Consider the following 17,896-nt stretch of genomic DNA (forward strand, 5'->3'; position numbering starts at 1 on the left):
CCTAACAGCTATATGCAAATCGGTCAGAAACAGCTCACGTACCTGCCTGCTCCTTATTCTATCAGCTAGCATCTACATAGACTTATTCTTACTTACACAAGACCATTAGCTTGTCTACACGCATGATCACAGCTTTGTGTGTGCAGACTAACGCAGCTTTCGACCTTGACTCGATTACACAAAATAAACATGATCAAACTCTAAACTTAGTACTAATAACAAGATTTGTTCCAACAATCACCTCCCAAATCTTGCTATTACTTATTTCTCCCTTGAAGCATGTGGTCGTCGATGTCGTCGGTGCACCTCGCAGATGGCCACCAATGCCATCTTGTACGCCGATTGCCGCCGTCGCCATTGGCCTCGCCGAGAGTCGCACCTCCTACGCCTTCACCGCGAGCGTGCCGCCATAACACACTCGATGCCGCATGTTCACCGCCGGTGCCGCACCTCGCTGGTGACTCCCTCCATGTTGCCGCCGATGACGCACCTTGTCGACGACTCGGACATGGACGATGAACTCTTCATGGCAATGGCCTCCACGCCATGGCCATCACCTCCTTGCCGCCGGTGACGCAACTTACCGGGCAGCACGCCGTTCTCCTTCGCTCGTGACGCAGCTCGACGACGATGGAGAGCGGACCTCGACAAACGAGGCTCTGATACCAAATGTAGGAGCTGCACCTTGCAGCTCCCTCTTCTTCTTCCTCCTGTCTCTCAATCTAACCAGTAAGAAGGTGCGGTGCCAAAAAAAAAATGACAGAATTTGCCCAAGGATCAACACACACATATACACATTGGAGAAGAACACACAGAGACTTTTTCTGGTACTGGTGCCATCAGCATTGCACGTGATCTGGTGAGGCACGAGCTCACCAAACACATTGGCGTTGATGCCTTCTTTATGCGTAATGCTATGCAGGATCAGGTTATGGCTCTACAGTATGTGCCTTCCGAGCTACAGCTTGCTGATTTCTGCACGAAGACCCAGACTAGAGCACAACATGGGTTCTTTTCTCTCCAAATTCAGTGTTATTGATCCACCATGAGTTTGAGGGGGGGGGGTTAGTGATGTATAGACACCTTTACTGTATATTCCCAGTGCATGAGAGGCTTCCCTGCATATTGTAACACATACATGTACTGCCCTTTGGCCCCCTGTGAATACTAGTTGCCCATTCACAACAGAACAATCGTTCGTGCAGCGCGCACGGTACTGTGTGGTGTTCGAATTTAGGACGGGCTGAGTTCGAATTTAGGACGGGCTGATCTTGTGACCCCGAACAGAATGCTTTCAGGAGGCCTGGCTTAATCATATTGAAGTACTATGTGATATACAAATAAGCCGTCCATCATTTAATATGATCTCTAGTAATGCCCACTCATTGACCCTTCATTATGAGCGTCACCTCATATATGCTTCCAGGATTCCAAACAGTTTATTGAACTTCTTGATTCGTATTTTACTTATGTGCATTGCCATGTACTATTTGGAGCCATACAAATTGCTAGAAATCTTGAAATTAACCTTTAGGCATCCCTACAGATAGCCATATTCTACATGAATCGAGCTGCAGAATACACATAATAACTGATTGTTGACACATTCCCTTCACCGTCTATACCATGATTGGAGACATGTACAATGTTGGCAAGGATGAATATGATGAGCATGCTCGTGAGTATTATTGAGTTTCTGCCGTTTTGAACCTTTATTATTTCACCTCGCTTGGCACTGTCTGCAGTTTGTAGTGTCCGAGGTGATCTTTGTTGTTACATCGATAGTGAAGTATGTATGTGGGAAATCACCTACTGAGTGCCTAACTGCCTATTCCTTGATAATGTACATGCGGCTCTGCTTGTGCCTTGATGAGATCGTTTGGAAGGTAAAGCTTCGGAGTTAACTTTCTTTTCCTCTAGCATTTCCATGTGTCTCAACCGTAGACTTATTGGGTACTTAAATTGGTTACCCTATTGCTGTCTCTCAAGGTGATTGACGAGGCGGTTCCTCGGCAATGCCCACCATGAGGGGCTTGGGTTTTAGAGAAAGGTGGCGATGGAAGTTCCGGGAGCGAGGCGGTACACGACGTACCCAGGTTCACGTCCCCGCGGTGGAGGATCGCTACGTCCTGCTAGCAATCCAGTATATGAATATATGTGTACAGGGGGCCGCCATAGGCGGAATTGTTGGATCTAGTCTAGTTCTAATCCGCGGGTTGCGGTGTCTAGGCGTGTCGCCTCCGTGATCTATGTTACTGATTGTGTTTCTGAATATCTCCGTCTAAGGGGTGCCCCTGCCTGGCTTTATATATCAGCCAAGCTAGGGTTTATAAGAGTCCTAGTAGGATTCGTATTAGAGTCTTTTTTCCTTGTAGTCCAAGTTGATATTTCTTGCGGGTCCAGCTCGTCGAGTCCTTGTGCTGGTCCATCTTCATAATTTGCATCGGGTATGCCAATGTCGAGTACCCAAAGGGTTATGCCCACGTCAGTAGCCCCCGAGTGTCTGGCCGAAGTGAAGCTTCGGGCAGGGACTAAAGTTGTCTTTGCCGAATGTCTTGATCATCTGTTGAATCTTGTGCTTAATGTAGAGTCGAAGTTGCTTTCTGTCGGGTGCGCGAAGCGCTCCCGATGGGAGTAGCCCCGAGTCTATGGGCGGGTGCTTGCAGCCACGCATAGACTCAATTTGTACTACTCGAAGATCTTGATTGTTGATGCCGACGTCTTCAAGTTTATTCTTCTTTGTTTGGCGAGGTTGACATCTTTTTCTCGGGTGCGCGACCCGCGCTCCCGAAGGGAGTAGCCCCCGAGCCTGTAAATAAATAAGAAATAGTTATGTACAGGGTGTAAAAAATGCTGAGTCGAATACCGTACATGTCTTCGAGTTCCAAGAACATGATGTCGATGACTCTGATGATATCATAGATAGAGGAATTGATGATTTGGAAGATGATATCCAGGAGGAACCGATGATTTGGGTGATATCCAGGAGGAGCCGATAATTCAGATGATATCCAGGAGGAGCCGATGATTTGGGTGATATCCTGGAGGAGTCGATAATTCAGATGGCATCCAGGAGGAGCCGATGATTCAGATGGCATCCAGGAGGAGCCGATGATTTGGGTGATATCCAGGAGGAGCCGATGATTTTATCGGGTGCGCATCCAGCGCTCCCGATGGAAGTAGCCCCCGAGTCTGGGCACTGATGCTTGCAACCGTGAGTAGACTCAAGTCAATCAACCCGATGTTTATAGTTTTCTTCAGGTGCCGTTGACACATTGTTTTTTATTTCAAGGGGCAATTCTTAATGCTCCTTGGGCATCGTTGATGCCATTGTTTGTAAGTTTATCGGCAGCAAATTATTTGAGTGATCAGCTCGTGTTGCAGGTTTTGCTAAACCTGTTGTATGTGCAACTTTGCTTTCAACCGATGCATGACTTGACAACAGCTCCCGAATAGATCGGTGGCACTAGATCTGCCAATGACTCTGTCGCTCTTTGATACTTCTGCAGTTTAAAGTATCGAGCGTGGGTCGTTTTCGTACGTGTTTCATGATCCTTGCTATCTACGGCACTCTTTGAGGCATCTATAGCAAAGGAAAAGAGCAAGGTCCTCGTTGTTTCATGATCCTTGCTATCTGCGGCACTCTTTGAGGCATCTATAGCAAAGGAAAAGAGCAAGGTCCTCGTTGTTTCATGATCCTTGCTATCCGCGGCACTCTTTGAGGCATCTATAGCAAAGGAAAAGAGCAAGGTCCCCGTTGTTTCATGATCCTTGCTATCTGCGGCACTCTTTGAGGCATCTATAGCAAAGGAAAAGAACAAGGTCCCCGTTGATTTTGCATCATAGCACTCGTAATTTCAGAGGCTTTTTTAGAGTGCAATCTATGGGCGTATTTTCCATCGAACCGATGTTCGTTGTAATATACGAACAAAGTTCCTGACGATGTAGTTCGGGTGTCCCGAATTACTGCAATTCTTCAAAGAAACAAAACTTGAGTCTTCATATCTTCTTGAATTCCGGCGCTCCCGTTGGGAGTAAGGAGCCTTCATATCTTCTTGAATTCCAGCGCACCCGATAGGAGTAAACGCAATAGTTTGAAGATACTCCAAGAGCCCCCGAGTAATTGTAGCGCTCCCGACAGGAGCGCATCGGGTCAATATTATATAATATGATATCCATTGAATATTCCAGGCGTTGAATCCATTGATCCGAGAGTGTATCGGGTCAATATTATATAGCCATAGGAGATAAATCCATTAATAACCATAGATGATGAAGCCATTGACCCGGGAGTTCACCGGATCATTTATATAAGATGATATCCATTGATAACCATAGGTGATGAAGAAAATAAATCCACCGAGTAGTCGAGAGTACTGGAGGTATGATGTAATGGCGCCTCCCCAATCATCGGGTGTGGCGAAAGGAAGAGGAACACTTAGTTCTGCAGGGGCAGTCGAAATAGTTGCGCCACCAAAGAAAGTCCATGCGGTGGGCGCAGCCGAAATAATTGCGCCATCAAAGATAATTCATGCGGCGGGCGCAGCCGAAATAATTGCGCCACCCAAGATAATCCATGCGGCGGGCGCAGCCGAAATAATTGCGCCATCCGAGATAATTCATGCGGCGGGCGCAGCCGAAATAATTACGTCATCCAAGATAATTCATGCGGCGGGCGCAGCCGAAATAATTGCGCCATCCAAGATAATTCATGCGGCGGGCGCAGCCGAAATAATTGCGCCATCCAAGATAATCCATGCGGCGGACGCAGCCGAAATAATTGCGCCACCAGAGAAAGTCCATGCCGGCACCAGGCAAACGCGGTCGATGAAGAGGACGCAGTCGATGTAGCGGACCCGCGACAGGTGAGCACCCGAATATATTCAGTCCGTAATGTCGGGTCTACGACATGCGAGCCCCCGAGTAAGACGAGTACGCAACGGCGGTCGCGGTCGACCGAATAGAGTAGTCGACGCTTTGGTTCAATCTGCAGTTATATTACGGCGCAAAACCTGCGCACAAATAATAGCACGAGCCAAAAAATATTTGGCGAAATAAATTTTGCAAAGCGCAATTAACTGGAAATATAGCACCTGATTATCGGCGAACTGAAGAGTCGGACGCTGCAATGGCGTGGATGGTGTCAATATGGCAATGCTCGCATTTGATGACGATGCCAGCTCCTCCAGAGCTGATGACGACGTAGGTTTCGTCGGACTCGATATCGATAAAAGTTGCCCGTAGCTGAAGCCTTTAACCGGCTAGTAGAAACGTCGGGAACTGCTGGCTTCTTGCATACCTTGATCGGTGCCTTTTTCTTCTTCTAATCTATTGGATGCAAAATCTCCTTTGGCTATCTCTTTGGTTACACCAATGGATGGTTACGTGAAGTTAACCTTCTTTTTTTCTAACTGAGTCCAAAGTTGTCTGCTCTTTGAAAGATGCATTCTGCTCCTTGACGGCTTCGCCTGCTCGTCTAGGCCAGGAACCATCAATATCCAGATTTTAGCGAAACAGTCCGTGCTTGACACGGTAGGTGGCAAATAGGAAACATTAAGTCCGGCCGTTGCCAAACTATGGCGCAGATCGATCCAGCTTCAACGGGAGGAATTGATGAAGAAGCCGATGTTGGTTGACGATGAGATTGATTGACTTGAAGAAAACGAATCCGCCAGATGTGATCTGGTTGTTGAAGATGAAGTCGACGGATCTCGCCCAGATGACAAAATCCAGTTGCCGCGTTTCCCACAGACGGCGCCAATTGACGAGGCGGTTCCTCGGTAATGCCCACCATGAGGGGCTTGGGTTTTAGAGAAAGGCGGCGATGGAAGTTCCCGGAGCGAGGCGGTACACGACGTACCCAGGTTCACGTCCCCGCGGTGGAGGATCGCTACGTCCCGCTAGCAATCCAGTATATGAATATATGTGTACAGGGGGCCGCCATAGGCGGAATTGTTGGATCTAGTCTAGTTCTAATCCACGGGTTACGGTGCCTAGGCGTGTCGCCTCCGTGATCTATGTTACTGATTGTGTTTCTGAATATGTCCGTCTAAGGGGTGTCCCTGCCTGGCTTTATATATCAGCCAAGCTAGGGTTTACAAGAGTCCTAGTAGGATTCGTATTGGAGTCTTCTTTCCTTGTAGTCCAAGTTGATATTCCTTGCGAGTCTAGCTCGTCGAGTCCTTGTGCTGGTCCATCTTCATAATTTGCATCGGGTATGCCAATGTCGAGTACCCAAAGGGTTATGCCCACGTCAGTGATAATAGAAATACATGTTCTCATTACTGGCTTTTGTGAATGCTTAGTGGCTGCATGGCTAGGAATTATGATGTTCTGACTGGCTTTTGTGAATGCTTAGTGGCTTCATGGCTAGGAATTATGCTTGTTTTTGAAATGGCTAGGAATTATGATGTTCTGGCTGGCTTCTCTGAATTCTTAGTGGCTTCATGGCTAGGAATTACGATGTTCTGAGCAGTTGTGTGGTGATGTTGTTCATGTAGGGCCTGTTGGAGAACACGGAGAATGACCAAATCTGGAGTCTGATCAGGATAGTTCATGTAGGGCATGTTTTTACGAAAAGTGGGACCGTAGGTATTGTAAATGAAGAAGTTGGGATTGCGGGTTGATTTCATAAAAATAAGGGAGCAAAATGCAAAACTTTGTTGCTTGCTGCTTCCTAACGTTGGATGGCGATCTGACGGTGCAGACAACAACCAATTTTTTAGTGTCCACCTACACTTCTCATTCTGATCATGAATGTCTTGTACATGATCATTGCTCAGCTCATTTGAGGATGAGGATCGTTTTGCTTGAGTCCAACGGTTTTCTGAAGGTTTTGTACATGTCAGATAAAAAAAACAAGTATGTACATGTGGCCTTCTCTAGTTTCCAAGTCGGACTTCTCTGGCGCAAAAAACACACCTGGCAGGACTATGACACATGGAGAAGGTATCTGATGAAACGGTCCAAGTCATGCACCAGCTGCACCCATATACTGTGATCCTTTGGATTGAAAAAGAAGGGACATGATCCAGCGAGCAGACGCGCTGCTGGCACATTTGCACAATGGACCTCGTAGTATTCTTCCCAGACACAGCTTCGTCTCTTACTCTCATGTCCTGTACTGTACATGCGCGAGGTAGGTTCGTTCAAGCATCTCTCTTTTCTTTTTCTTCTACTGATTCCAGATTAGGAATTTCCGATGGGATACAAGCTCGAGAAATTGTATTGGGATTGGGATCTCATCTTTCTCCCTCCATATCCTCTCTTCTCATCCCAAATGGCTCTGGATGTACATGGATCTGAGAATAGCAACACGACTGTGCTAGCACGCGAGACCACGGTGAGGCGGACCTGCCGTCCAGCTAGCCTCGCCATCAAGATGGGTGCCGCGTCGGAGCACGCAGGCCGTGATGCGAGCCTCGCCATCGTTCTGCCCAGCGATGCCACAGAGCTACATCGTCAGTCTCACCAGATGGAAGAGGCAAATGGAAGACGATGGGGATTGAATGGGAGTTTCTCTGCAGTTTGACAATACTGCAAGGTTTACTTTGTAAATTACACCAGCAGTCCATCTTGTTAAATCTGATACTCACGTCTTTCATCCAACGGCATAGAACCTATGGTGCAGCCGTTGCATATATTCCTCTGTTTCACTGGATACATTCTCATGACACATGGTGTCACATGTTATAATTCCAGCACTACGTTTGTAATTCCCACTGCCTTCTATGCCTAGAGCCTTCAGACTCAAATATCTAGCACACATAAAAAATAATACAAATAGGAATGGATGATTCTTTAGAAATAAATAATTGGTGAGTAAGTTGTCCATGTTTTGCTTCGTGAAGCATTGCTCTTTATAAGATACACAATCGTATGTAGTGATATCAACTCAACGGTCCTTGGGTAGGCCAACAACCGAGAACTCCTTTGGGTACGAGCTTAATCCTCGAGCATGTCCGATGTTATGATAGTTTTGAACAAGATTTTCATTTAGTTTTTGAAAAGGCCAAACTTAATTGATCTTTCGAACTCTCCATCAAGGTTGGGCAGAGTTTTGTACCAACAGAGATTATCCAAAAATCATATATAGTATTCACATTTTTCATATATATGTCACATACTCCCACTTTCCCCAATAACTCACTCTCATCCTTTGTGAAGATGTACCATTCAAACATGCTAGCGGATGATATCAAGGTCGACGATCCAACTCACGGTGAGCATAAAACCTGATACCCGCATCTCGAACCTGAAATACCTATATATCCCCATCCCGAAAAACCCGAACACATTTTCAAAAAAACCCAATCTTTATTCAGAAAATTCGGGTACGTACTAGTGTTGCCCGAACAACCCGAAACAAATATGAAAAAAATCCACAAAGGCCCAAACAGCCTAGCCTAGCCCAAATTTGCCCCACGCTTAACGAAACCTAATTGCCTAGCTTGGTGCTCCTTTCCTCTGTTCCCAACCAGAACCGCACGGGGGAAAATATCTACTGATACCACATCTCACATGATGCCATGCCTGGCCATGGGCAGCCCGGCCCGAAGCCCGGCCCGAAAAACTCGGGCCTGGGCCTGAAAATGTTGGCCCGATGGTCGGGCCAGGCCGGGCCTGGGTAGCCCGAAAAACAGATTTAACACTACGGCCCGGCCCGCGGCCCGGCCCGCGGCCCGACGGGCTTCATGGGCATTTGGTCGGGCCGGGCCGGGCTTGGGCCTGATTTTTGCCCGTCGGGCTTTTCTCGGCCCGGCCCGAGACATGGCCAGGTATACATGATGCCATGATACCACTTCACAAATTTTAAATGGTAAGTGTTCAAAAGATTCGAAACAAATTTGTTGCCGTTGACAAGATGTGCATTTACATCCTCTAGATTTTTTTGTTTTTTTGTCTTTAGGTGAATAACTGCACCGGCAAGCTTTAATTTAAGGTCGGCCACTGTCATAGGCCCGCCCGCCCTAGCGTATCTCGCGCCACCCCCAGCTTAACTCGTCAGTGCGTTGCCCGGAGCCAGATGCCGAACGTACGCTGCCTGCAACCAAGCGCCGGTCATCATGACCTAGGCCCACATGCACCTCCGGCGAGTGGCGACGGCATCTTCTTCTTCAATTCGACGCCGAAGCCAACCCGTCTCCTCCATGTCCTTCCACAGATCCATACAGAGCTCCTCCAATTTCTCGAAATCCGAGTTGTCGGGTATCTTTTTTTTTTTGGAAAATTTCGGGCGTTGAGTTTGGAAACCTGAAATATTATTTACCCGTCCCGGAGTTTCGGGTAAGCCCTGATCCTGGCCCTGGTCCAACCAGCTTACCTATAGAAGAAGAAGAAATGAAACCAGGCCGTTTGGCCCAACCAGGTAGATTCATACGCGGTCAACATGGGTGAAGACAATCTTGTAGCCCAGCCCAGCCCATCACCTCGCCGCTGACTCCGCACTGGTCGCCGTCGCTCCTTCTCCTTCCAAAGGAAGGAACCCCACGCCGACGCCGGCATAAACCCTCCGCCGCGCGCGCGCGCCACGGGCTCCTCCCTCCGCCGCCGCCATGGCTCGCAACAAGGTACGCCTCCCCTCACCCAATCCCCTCAGCACGGGGGCTCCAATCCCAGTCTACTCTACTCGTGGTGCCAGCGGCCATTTCGCCCGCGACGCTTCCGAGCGCGCGATTTAGGGTTCGGCATTCGCCTGGACGCCTCTCCATCAGCGGAAACCACCTTTCGTTCCTCTAGAGTAGATTTGGCGCTACTTCACTCGCATTACTAGCAGCGACTAGACTGTAGCGTAAAGTCAACGCACAATCATGCAAGTTTGACCCCTATAGTATACTGACGGCTTCGAAGTGCTGCTAGGGGAAGAGCGAGGGGGCAACCTCATTTTCGATTGCTCAGATAGATACAGCATTTTTACAGATGCGCGCACCCAGCACATTCTTCTTTTGCATACAGTACGTGACGCCCTTTGTTTATTTGCTGACGATTCAGGAAGGGCTGGTCCTGCTGCTGGACGTCGGCCCGTCGATGCACCGGGCGCTTCAGGAGGTCGAGAACGTCTGCTCCACCCTCGTGCGCAAGAAGGTAAGTAAATACAGACGCTATTATTCCCATTCGGGCAGCACCGGACCCAGTTCAGGTCCCGTGGGAACCGTTTCGTCCTGTCGCTCCCGCGAGCGCAGGGCGAAACCCTAGCCTTCCCCAACTCCAGCCCCTCCTCCCCCCGCCCCTCCCTCGCCGCCGCCAGAGGGCGTCGCCGGGCAAAGCCCCGGGGCGCCGGCGGCGGCGGGGCTTCTCTCTCCCCTGCGTGGCTGTGGTGGCGCGGGCCGGCGCGGTCGGCGGGGGTGCCGTGCTTCTCGTCTGGCGCGGCGGCGCGGTGGCCTGTCCACGGCGCGGTGAAGGCGCTTCTCCGGCGGGGTGGCGGCGCAGCTTCTGGCTTCTGGCCGGCTGGCGCGGCCCTGCGACGGCGCGCCGTGGCCATGGGTGGCGGCGGCGGGCCCAGATCTGGGCCAGCGGGCCTAGGTCTGGGCCTCATCAGGGCTGCCTCGGGTGGGTGGCCTCGATGCGTCAGGTCGGCGAGCAGCGAGGGCGCTGGTTCGTCTCCCCCGATGTCCTGCGGCGGGCATCGTGGTGGGTGCCTCGGTCCGGCGTCCTCGACTCCTCGGGATGTGAGGCGGCGGCGGGCGGCGTCTGCGGCGTGGAGCTACGGTTCACGTCGGTTCTGAGGTAGTAGCTGCTGTCCTGGGCTCCTGCTCATCCTCCCCCACCTCCCGGACGAAAGTCCAAAATCTTGTTGATTGGGCGGCGGCGACGCGCTGCTGCGCCGTGACCTTCTTGGAGGCGCCGCCTGGGGAGGTTTCGGTAGGTTGGCGGAGCTGAAGGTTGCAGCTTTGGGCAATGTCGGTCCTTGAGCAGCTGCGGTGATCTCTAGCCCGTATGCGTGCGTCGACGACAGTCCGCCCCGTCCTCTGCAGGTGCTCCCGGCGGATTTCTCGTCGTTGGTGGATGTCCAAGTGCTCGGCAGTGCGGCCGGTATGGTGTGATCCTTGTCAAGGTAGTCTCTCCAGGGTGGCGTCGGGTCCGGAGCCCAACACCTCTGCGGCTCTCGGGTGAGCCTCTCTCATGTCCGATGGTTCGACGCCTTCGAACCAGGCGAGAGGGCAGGGGCCCTCTTCGGCATGAGAACAGGTTGGTGCTTCTGGTGCTCGGAGTTCTGGCTGTTCTCCTCGGAATCAAGACTACAATTCTGCTCCGGGCAGTGCCTCGCCGTGCCTCCGGTCGGTGTCCTTGGTGTCGAACAGCGGCGGTCTGCACTCCTGCAAGCTTATCCTCGCTCGTAGTGCAGTGTTGTAATTCGTTCTGTATGTACCCGTGTATCTGTCCTGCCGTGGTGTGCGTGTGTGGTGTGGTGTCCTGTTGTAACTCCTGGCCGGTTGATGGCTTTGTTAATTCAAAGCTGGGCTTTCGAGCCTTCTGTTTAAAAAATTATTCCCATTCGAAACTCTGCAGTTTAACGCAGTTCATTCATCTCTGCAATTTTGCACTCTGCAGCTGGTTTATAACAGGAGCGATGAGGTTGGCATCGTTCTTTTCGGAACTAAAGGTACCGCTAACTCTCACTTGCAATAACAGGTTTCACTTAAATCTTGTGCGTCCATCGTTTGATTAGCTTCCTGTTTATCAGGTTTTTGAGCTGACCAAGTCATTACCTAGAAAACTGTTTCCTTGTTACTTTCTTCCTGCTGCATATATGCTTGAACTTGTGGTGCAATTATGAGCTGAAATAAACCTCTACTTCAAGTTCACACTGAGCAAACGTATGATTCGAAATGGGAAATAATCAAACAGATTATTGTTTTCCTTGGCTTGTATCTGTATTTTTGGGGTTATTTCTTCTGAAGTTTAGTTACTGGAATCATTGCTCGAGTCTTGAACACCATCCAAGGGCATTATCCGAGAATGGCTTGAGTTTTGTTAGCTTCTTATAATGTTAAATAACTGGCATACTCAACTTTATCTTATCTGTACAGAAACGTGCAATGACCTTGCAAAGGAACTTGGGGGCTATAAGCATGTGGTGGTTAAGCATGATATCAAAGTTGTTGACGAAGAAACAAAAGACGCACTTCAAAATCTTCCAAGAGGAACTGTCCCTGGCGATTGTATCCATAAATAGCAGTACTTGTTGGTGGTTTTTCAATCTGAAATGTTAAATAGCCCATATGTTACTATATTTACTGTATGCTTGTACCTACCACGATCAGCACACAACACCTGCCGTGGACTCTCCTTTTTAACACATATAAGCAGTTTTTTGTATTGTTGCCTACATTTATGTGTGCCAGTTCATAACTTTATAATGCACAGCGATGACTCAAAATAGTCCTTTTATCCATCATCTTAAACTGTTAATATTTTGAGGAGTTCCCTTTGTTGTTAGTTTGCCATCCATAAATTATAACTAACTTGGTTCTTTATGTAGCATTTCCATTTACATGCTTCGTTTACATCTAATGTAGTCCCCTCCGCACCCTTGTTTTAGATGAAATTATTTATTTCAGTTCATACCGTTGATATGGCATCATAATTCCTTGACCAAAGTCAGTTCTGGATGCTATTGTTGTTGGTTTGGATATGCTGATAAAGAGATTCGGAAATACCAAAGGAAAGCAACGTCTGTGTCTAATCACTGATGCACAACATCCATTAAGAGATCCGCCCCAAGGAACCAAAGTAGATCAGGTGGACACTATTGCAGACCAGATGAAAAAACATGATATTAAGATGGATTGCATTGTTTTCAGAGAATCTGGCGTTCATCACAATTCTGTAATGGATGAAAATGACCAGTTATTATATCACTTCAGAGATAGGTCAGTGGCAAAGGTAGTTCAGGTTGACACCCCAACATCACTCTTAGGTGCTCTCAAGACTAGAAATGTACTCCCAGTTACTATCTTCAGGGGAGACCTTGAAGTGAGCTCTAATTTCAAAATCAAGGTGGGATGTTTTAAAATCTATGTAATATTTCTGTCAGTTAAAACAAAGTCTGCAGTAGTCCAACATTAAAGATCCAGTTTGCAATCTAGTTTTTACTTTGCCATCTCATTAGGGTCCAATTGGTTTACATTGATGTTTCTGCTTGATGCCTTGTGAACAGGTGTGGGTCTATAAGAAAACATCTGAGGAGAAATTCCCCACTTTGAAGAAGTATTCTGATAAGGCTCCTCCAAGCGATAAATTTGCCTCACATGAAGTCAAAGTGGATTATGAGTACAAAAGCATTCTAGAACCAGACACAGTTGTTCCACCAGATCAAAGAATCAAGGGCTATCTTTATGGTCCTCAAGTTGTTCCTATATCATCGGCTGAATGGGAGGCAGTGAAGTTCAAACCAGAGAAAGGTGTGAAGCTTCTAGGTTTCGCACACAGATCCAGCATTCCACGGTACTGAATATCCTGCAACTTTGCATCTGCCATTAGATTTTTTTGACACTTGTAGATGTGAATGTGATTTTGGCATTGTTGTTAGCTTGAAACTAATGATACACCTAGTCCGTCTCATTGAGTTCTACTACTTTACCAGTTAAAACTCTGAAACTTTTTTTATGCCATTGTTTTGACACATAAATTACAACCATTTTCTAGAAGCTTGTAACGACATCTTTCTTACTGCGGTTACCTCAGTGATTCCATATTATAAGAATATTATGCTTAACTGCAATCGTGAGAACTAAATGGAAGAAACTTCTGCAATGCTTTGTAGTTTTTTATGATTTCAAGTTTGATGATATCACTTATTTTGAAGACCTTGCAAACCAATAAATCCATTGTTCTGATAGTGTTATCTGATAATTTTGAAACATGAAACATCTGATGAACCAAAAGTTTTGATGGTTGGGGCCTGGTTTTCTGATGGATTCAGCTGGTAGATTTATGTTCTATAGTTATTTCCATGGCTATCCTGTACTTATTCAACTGTGTGTGTGTGTGTGTAGGAATAGATTACAACATAAACCAGACTGTGTTTGGATCACAATCAAGTTTTTTTCCTTTTAGGAATGCCACTGGAATCAAGTTCTAAAATCTAGTATAATTGCCCCTTTCTGGAAGTATCTCAACTGAGTAGAGAAAGTTGCTCTTAATCCGTACTTGTGTACATCTCAGAAAAAAGTCTGACCTGTCAATGAGCGGCACAGACAAGATGTTGCAGTTCTAACTTCGAAGTCCACATACTGGTCATGTAACACAACCGTCTTTCTACTTGACAGGCACTATTTTATGAAAGACGTGAATTCCTTTGTACCTGAACCGGGAAACACAAAAGCAATTGTTGCAGCTTCTGCCATAGCTAGGGCAATGCAAGAAACAGACAAGGTTGCAATTCTGCGATGTGTTTGGAGGCAAGGTCAAGGGAGTGTTGCTTTTGGTGTATTGACACCCAACATCTCATCAGTGAAAAATGTTGTATGTACTTCATTCGTAACTTACAGTTGATGGGTTTTTGAAGCAATTGATGTGTGACTATGAACATACTCTACTGTTCCTTGCAGCCAGATTCCTTTTACTTCAATATACTTCCATTTGCTGAGGATGTCAGAGAGTTCCAGTTTCGCTCCTTCAGCAGACTGCCACCATCATTACAGCCTACGGAAGAACAGCAGGAAGCGACAGATAACCTGGTGAAGATGTTAGACCTTGCACCACCTGGGAGGGAAGAGATCCTCAGACCAGATTTCACTCCAAATCCCATGTTGGAGGTCGAATACTGCTTTCACCATTTTTTTTTTTTTTTTTTTTTTTGCATATTTTGTTATTTGTCTTTTTTAGTCTATGCTGTTTGCTGCCATCTTGTGTTTCTGTCTTCGGCTGGTTAATGCTCAATAAATGCTTAGTGATACAGACCATATTAGTTTCTGTGGATCACTATTTTCCAGCTCTGAAGTGGAAACTATTTTTCTGGACTGCTAGTAAGTATGATGGTAGTTGAATCATAGTTTGTTCCATATCATTAGTCTTCCAAATTTTAATCACATGAAAGTACTTGCAATATTAAAGGTGGCACAAGAGGGTGCAATTTGAAGATGAGAGGTTCTCTGATTAGTAGAAGACTTGCAATTCATTTTTTAAAATCAGATTATCACATTTCTGCAGTGCCATTTTGACCATTTGCACGAGACTGACCTGGCCATGGTGGTCCAAATTGGTGACCTATGCGCCAATGTCCTTTTATGTTTTGTGTTCTCGTTTGCTTCTAAGTTGTGAACTTGTGATATTAGATTCTGGATCACACATTTTGTTACCCCTATAGTTCTGCACCCTTTTTGTGTGTGTGTGTGTATCTTGTTTTCTTGACTATGGTTGTATTGTCCCCCCCTTCAGAGGTTCTACAATTACCTTGATCTGAAGTCAAAAGAACCAGATGCAAATCCCCCACCACTTGATACATGTCTGAAGAGGATAACTAGGCCAGATCCTGATGTCATTGATTATCAAGCACCATTAATCCAAAATTTAGGCAAATCATTTGAGCTGAAGGATAACCCCAAGGTAAAATATTGGCATTTCGTTTTAAACTTGATTCAGTAATCTTGGTAATCAACTTGAACATTAACTTGTTTGATTGACCGCAGAGAAAGAAAGCCCGGACACAGGAGAGATTGGCTTATGCTGGTCTGGACGATCAACCTAAGAAGCCAGAAGATCCTTCTGCAGAGAAGGCTAAGAGGATAGACAGTCAAGCTAAAAAGTCAGAAGACCCTGATGCAGCAAAGATGGCTAGGGCGCTAGAAGCTATGTTTCCTTCAACAGAGAAGGCTGGGAAGATCGGAGATCTAAACCCTGTTCAAGATTTCGAAGCTATGCTGGCAGAGAGATCTAGCTCGGCATGGGTTCTGAAGGCAATTGAAGAGATGAAGAAATACACAACGGATTTGATACAAAATTCCCCCAAAGGAGACTATTACCAGAAGGCGCTGGAGTGTTTCGTTGCTCTGCGGAAGGCCTGCATAATCGAACAGGTACTGTTCCCTACAGTTATGAACATCCATTTCAGTGGGATGTAGCAGAGGTCATGTGCTTGCTCAGTTGTATCTGACCTGTGTTTTGTCCTTAGGAGCCGAACGAATTCAACCAATTCGTGACAGAGCTCTACGAGAATCTGAAGACGGTGGATGATGTTGTCAAGTTCTTCCAGCTTCTTGCGTCGAAGAATGTTTTGCTTATAAGCAAAGCAGAAGCATCTGACAGGTACGGAAACTCCCTAGTACCTAGTGCAGAAGTACGGTAACAGCATGATGTTGTATTTCCTATGTCTATCATTGATTTTCTTTATCTACGTGTGCACAGCGATGTGACCGAAGAGATGGCGAGGAGCTTCTTTGTGAAAACAGAAGCATCCTCTCAGTAGCATCCACCATGCTAGTAGCAGCTGTCTGTGGTCTCTGCGACGGGTTTGGGTTAGGACATTTTGTGGTTTCAAATTCTCCCGCACTACCAGCATGAAGGGCGCCGGCGAGGGAATGTTGGTTTGGATCCAACAATTGTAAACTGTGGTGCTGATGATTTCTGATTAGGGGTAAAACGTATTCATATCTCCCACGAGTACTTGACATTCGTATCAGATTGCTGACAAGCATCCGAGAACTCGCACTAATTATTTAATTACAAACAATTCGAGACAACACAAGCCACTTTATATATTTATATACACACAATCCTTTTCACACAATGAGATGCCAAATCACCCATCAAATAAATTAATTACAAGTCACCTTTGTTCAAAATCATCCATCCCAAACAACATTAAGTATATGTATTTGAACCATCAATAGGTAATAGCATAGGTAATGACCAGATTATATCACAGGAAAGCAGATAATGGCATAGGTAGTTTTTACACCTAATCCTTGGATCATAAGGGCATCTCGAGCGGCCTGATGCAAACGGATACCAAAGTGATCATATGCGTTCGCGCATTCAAAATTTGCCAAAGTGATCATATGTGTTCGCGCATTCAAAATTTGGGTCCGCCCCAACCTAGTGGCTCGACACAAAGTGACTAGGTTGTCTGCTGAGATGCATTCTTGGCCCAAATTTAAGGTCGGAATGCGTCGCGCAGATGCGCCATGAGTCAATGTGCCTCATCCTCTTCCTCCTACATGGCTCGCCCGCCAATGGCACATAAGCCACTTCTACTTCTGTCACCCCAAATATCGTATTAGGGTGGTGGAAAAAACCCTACACAGCGATTCACTCCCTTGATGTCGTCGCCGCCATGGAAGCCGACGGAGCCAACACAATTAGCGCCCCAGTTGGCCCAAGAGACCGCACCTATGGTAGGCTCAAAGTGTGCTGCCTTCACCGACCATGATTCGAAGTTCAAGGTGCTGAAGAAGGTGCTGACTAAGCAGGACAACCTCGTCGAGGCCAAGAAGCAATAGGACTGGCGTGCCAATGCGCGGCGGGAAAGCCCAGCAAGCCACCGCAAGGGTGGCCTCCTCGATGGCCTTGGATATGCAAGCCAAAGCGAACGCCCATGTGAGGCTAGCGCCTGTCGTCGCGGAGGCCGTGATCCTCGTAAAGCAAAAGGGGATCATTGGTAGGATGACCCATCATACCACTGCATTTTATAGTATACAAGTCAAGGTTTAAAATAGAACGCTATTTCTCCGCTAATAGCGCGCTATAGCATATCTAGAGGGTTCACGCTAAGTTTTAGTAATTTTGCTCGTTGCGACGCTATTTACGAAATGGCATGCTATATCGCGCTAAAACTTCACAGCGTTAGCGCGCTATTTTTCAGGCAAGTTGCTTTCACTTTTTTCGTGGTGATGAATTGCAATTTGTTGGTTCCATTTCTAAATCACAACATAATATAGCTAATGCTAATAATTTT

At 46.9% G+C, this 17,896-nt stretch overlaps 1 protein-coding gene across 2 annotated transcripts in view; it reads left to right on the forward strand.

Moving 5' to 3' along the window:
- Positions 1-16,614, forward strand: part of LOC124682368 (ATP-dependent DNA helicase 2 subunit KU80) — a 50,167-nt gene extending 33,553 nt beyond the window's left edge. Inside the window, exons 1-12 of one of the 2 annotated variants that reach the window (XM_047217059.1) lie at positions 9,537-9,569; positions 9,991-10,083; positions 11,551-11,602; positions 12,030-12,161; positions 12,605-12,999; positions 13,160-13,446; positions 14,271-14,466; positions 14,553-14,759; positions 15,382-15,549; positions 15,633-16,019; positions 16,115-16,248; positions 16,348-16,614. In XM_047217059.1, coding sequence (XP_047073015.1) covers positions 9,555-9,569; positions 9,991-10,083; positions 11,551-11,602; positions 12,030-12,161; positions 12,605-12,999; positions 13,160-13,446; positions 14,271-14,466; positions 14,553-14,759; positions 15,382-15,549; positions 15,633-16,019; positions 16,115-16,248; positions 16,348-16,408 — 2,127 coding nt within the window. In that variant the 5' untranslated portion in view covers positions 9,537-9,554 and the 3' untranslated portion in view covers positions 16,409-16,614. Of the gene's footprint in view, positions 1-9,536; positions 9,570-9,990; positions 10,084-11,550; positions 11,603-12,029; positions 12,162-12,604; positions 13,000-13,159; positions 13,447-14,270; positions 14,467-14,552; positions 14,760-15,381; positions 15,550-15,632; positions 16,020-16,114; positions 16,249-16,347 lie in introns of those variants that run through there. The other variant, XM_047217060.1, reaches the window with a different exon arrangement.
- The last annotated feature ends 1,282 nt before the right edge of the window (positions 16,615-17,896 follow it).

Source organism: Lolium rigidum, unplaced genomic scaffold (assembly GCF_022539505.1).
Source record: "Lolium rigidum isolate FL_2022 unplaced genomic scaffold, APGP_CSIRO_Lrig_0.1 contig_9424_1, whole genome shotgun sequence".
NCBI lineage: Eukaryota > Viridiplantae > Streptophyta > Magnoliopsida > Poales > Poaceae > Lolium > Lolium rigidum.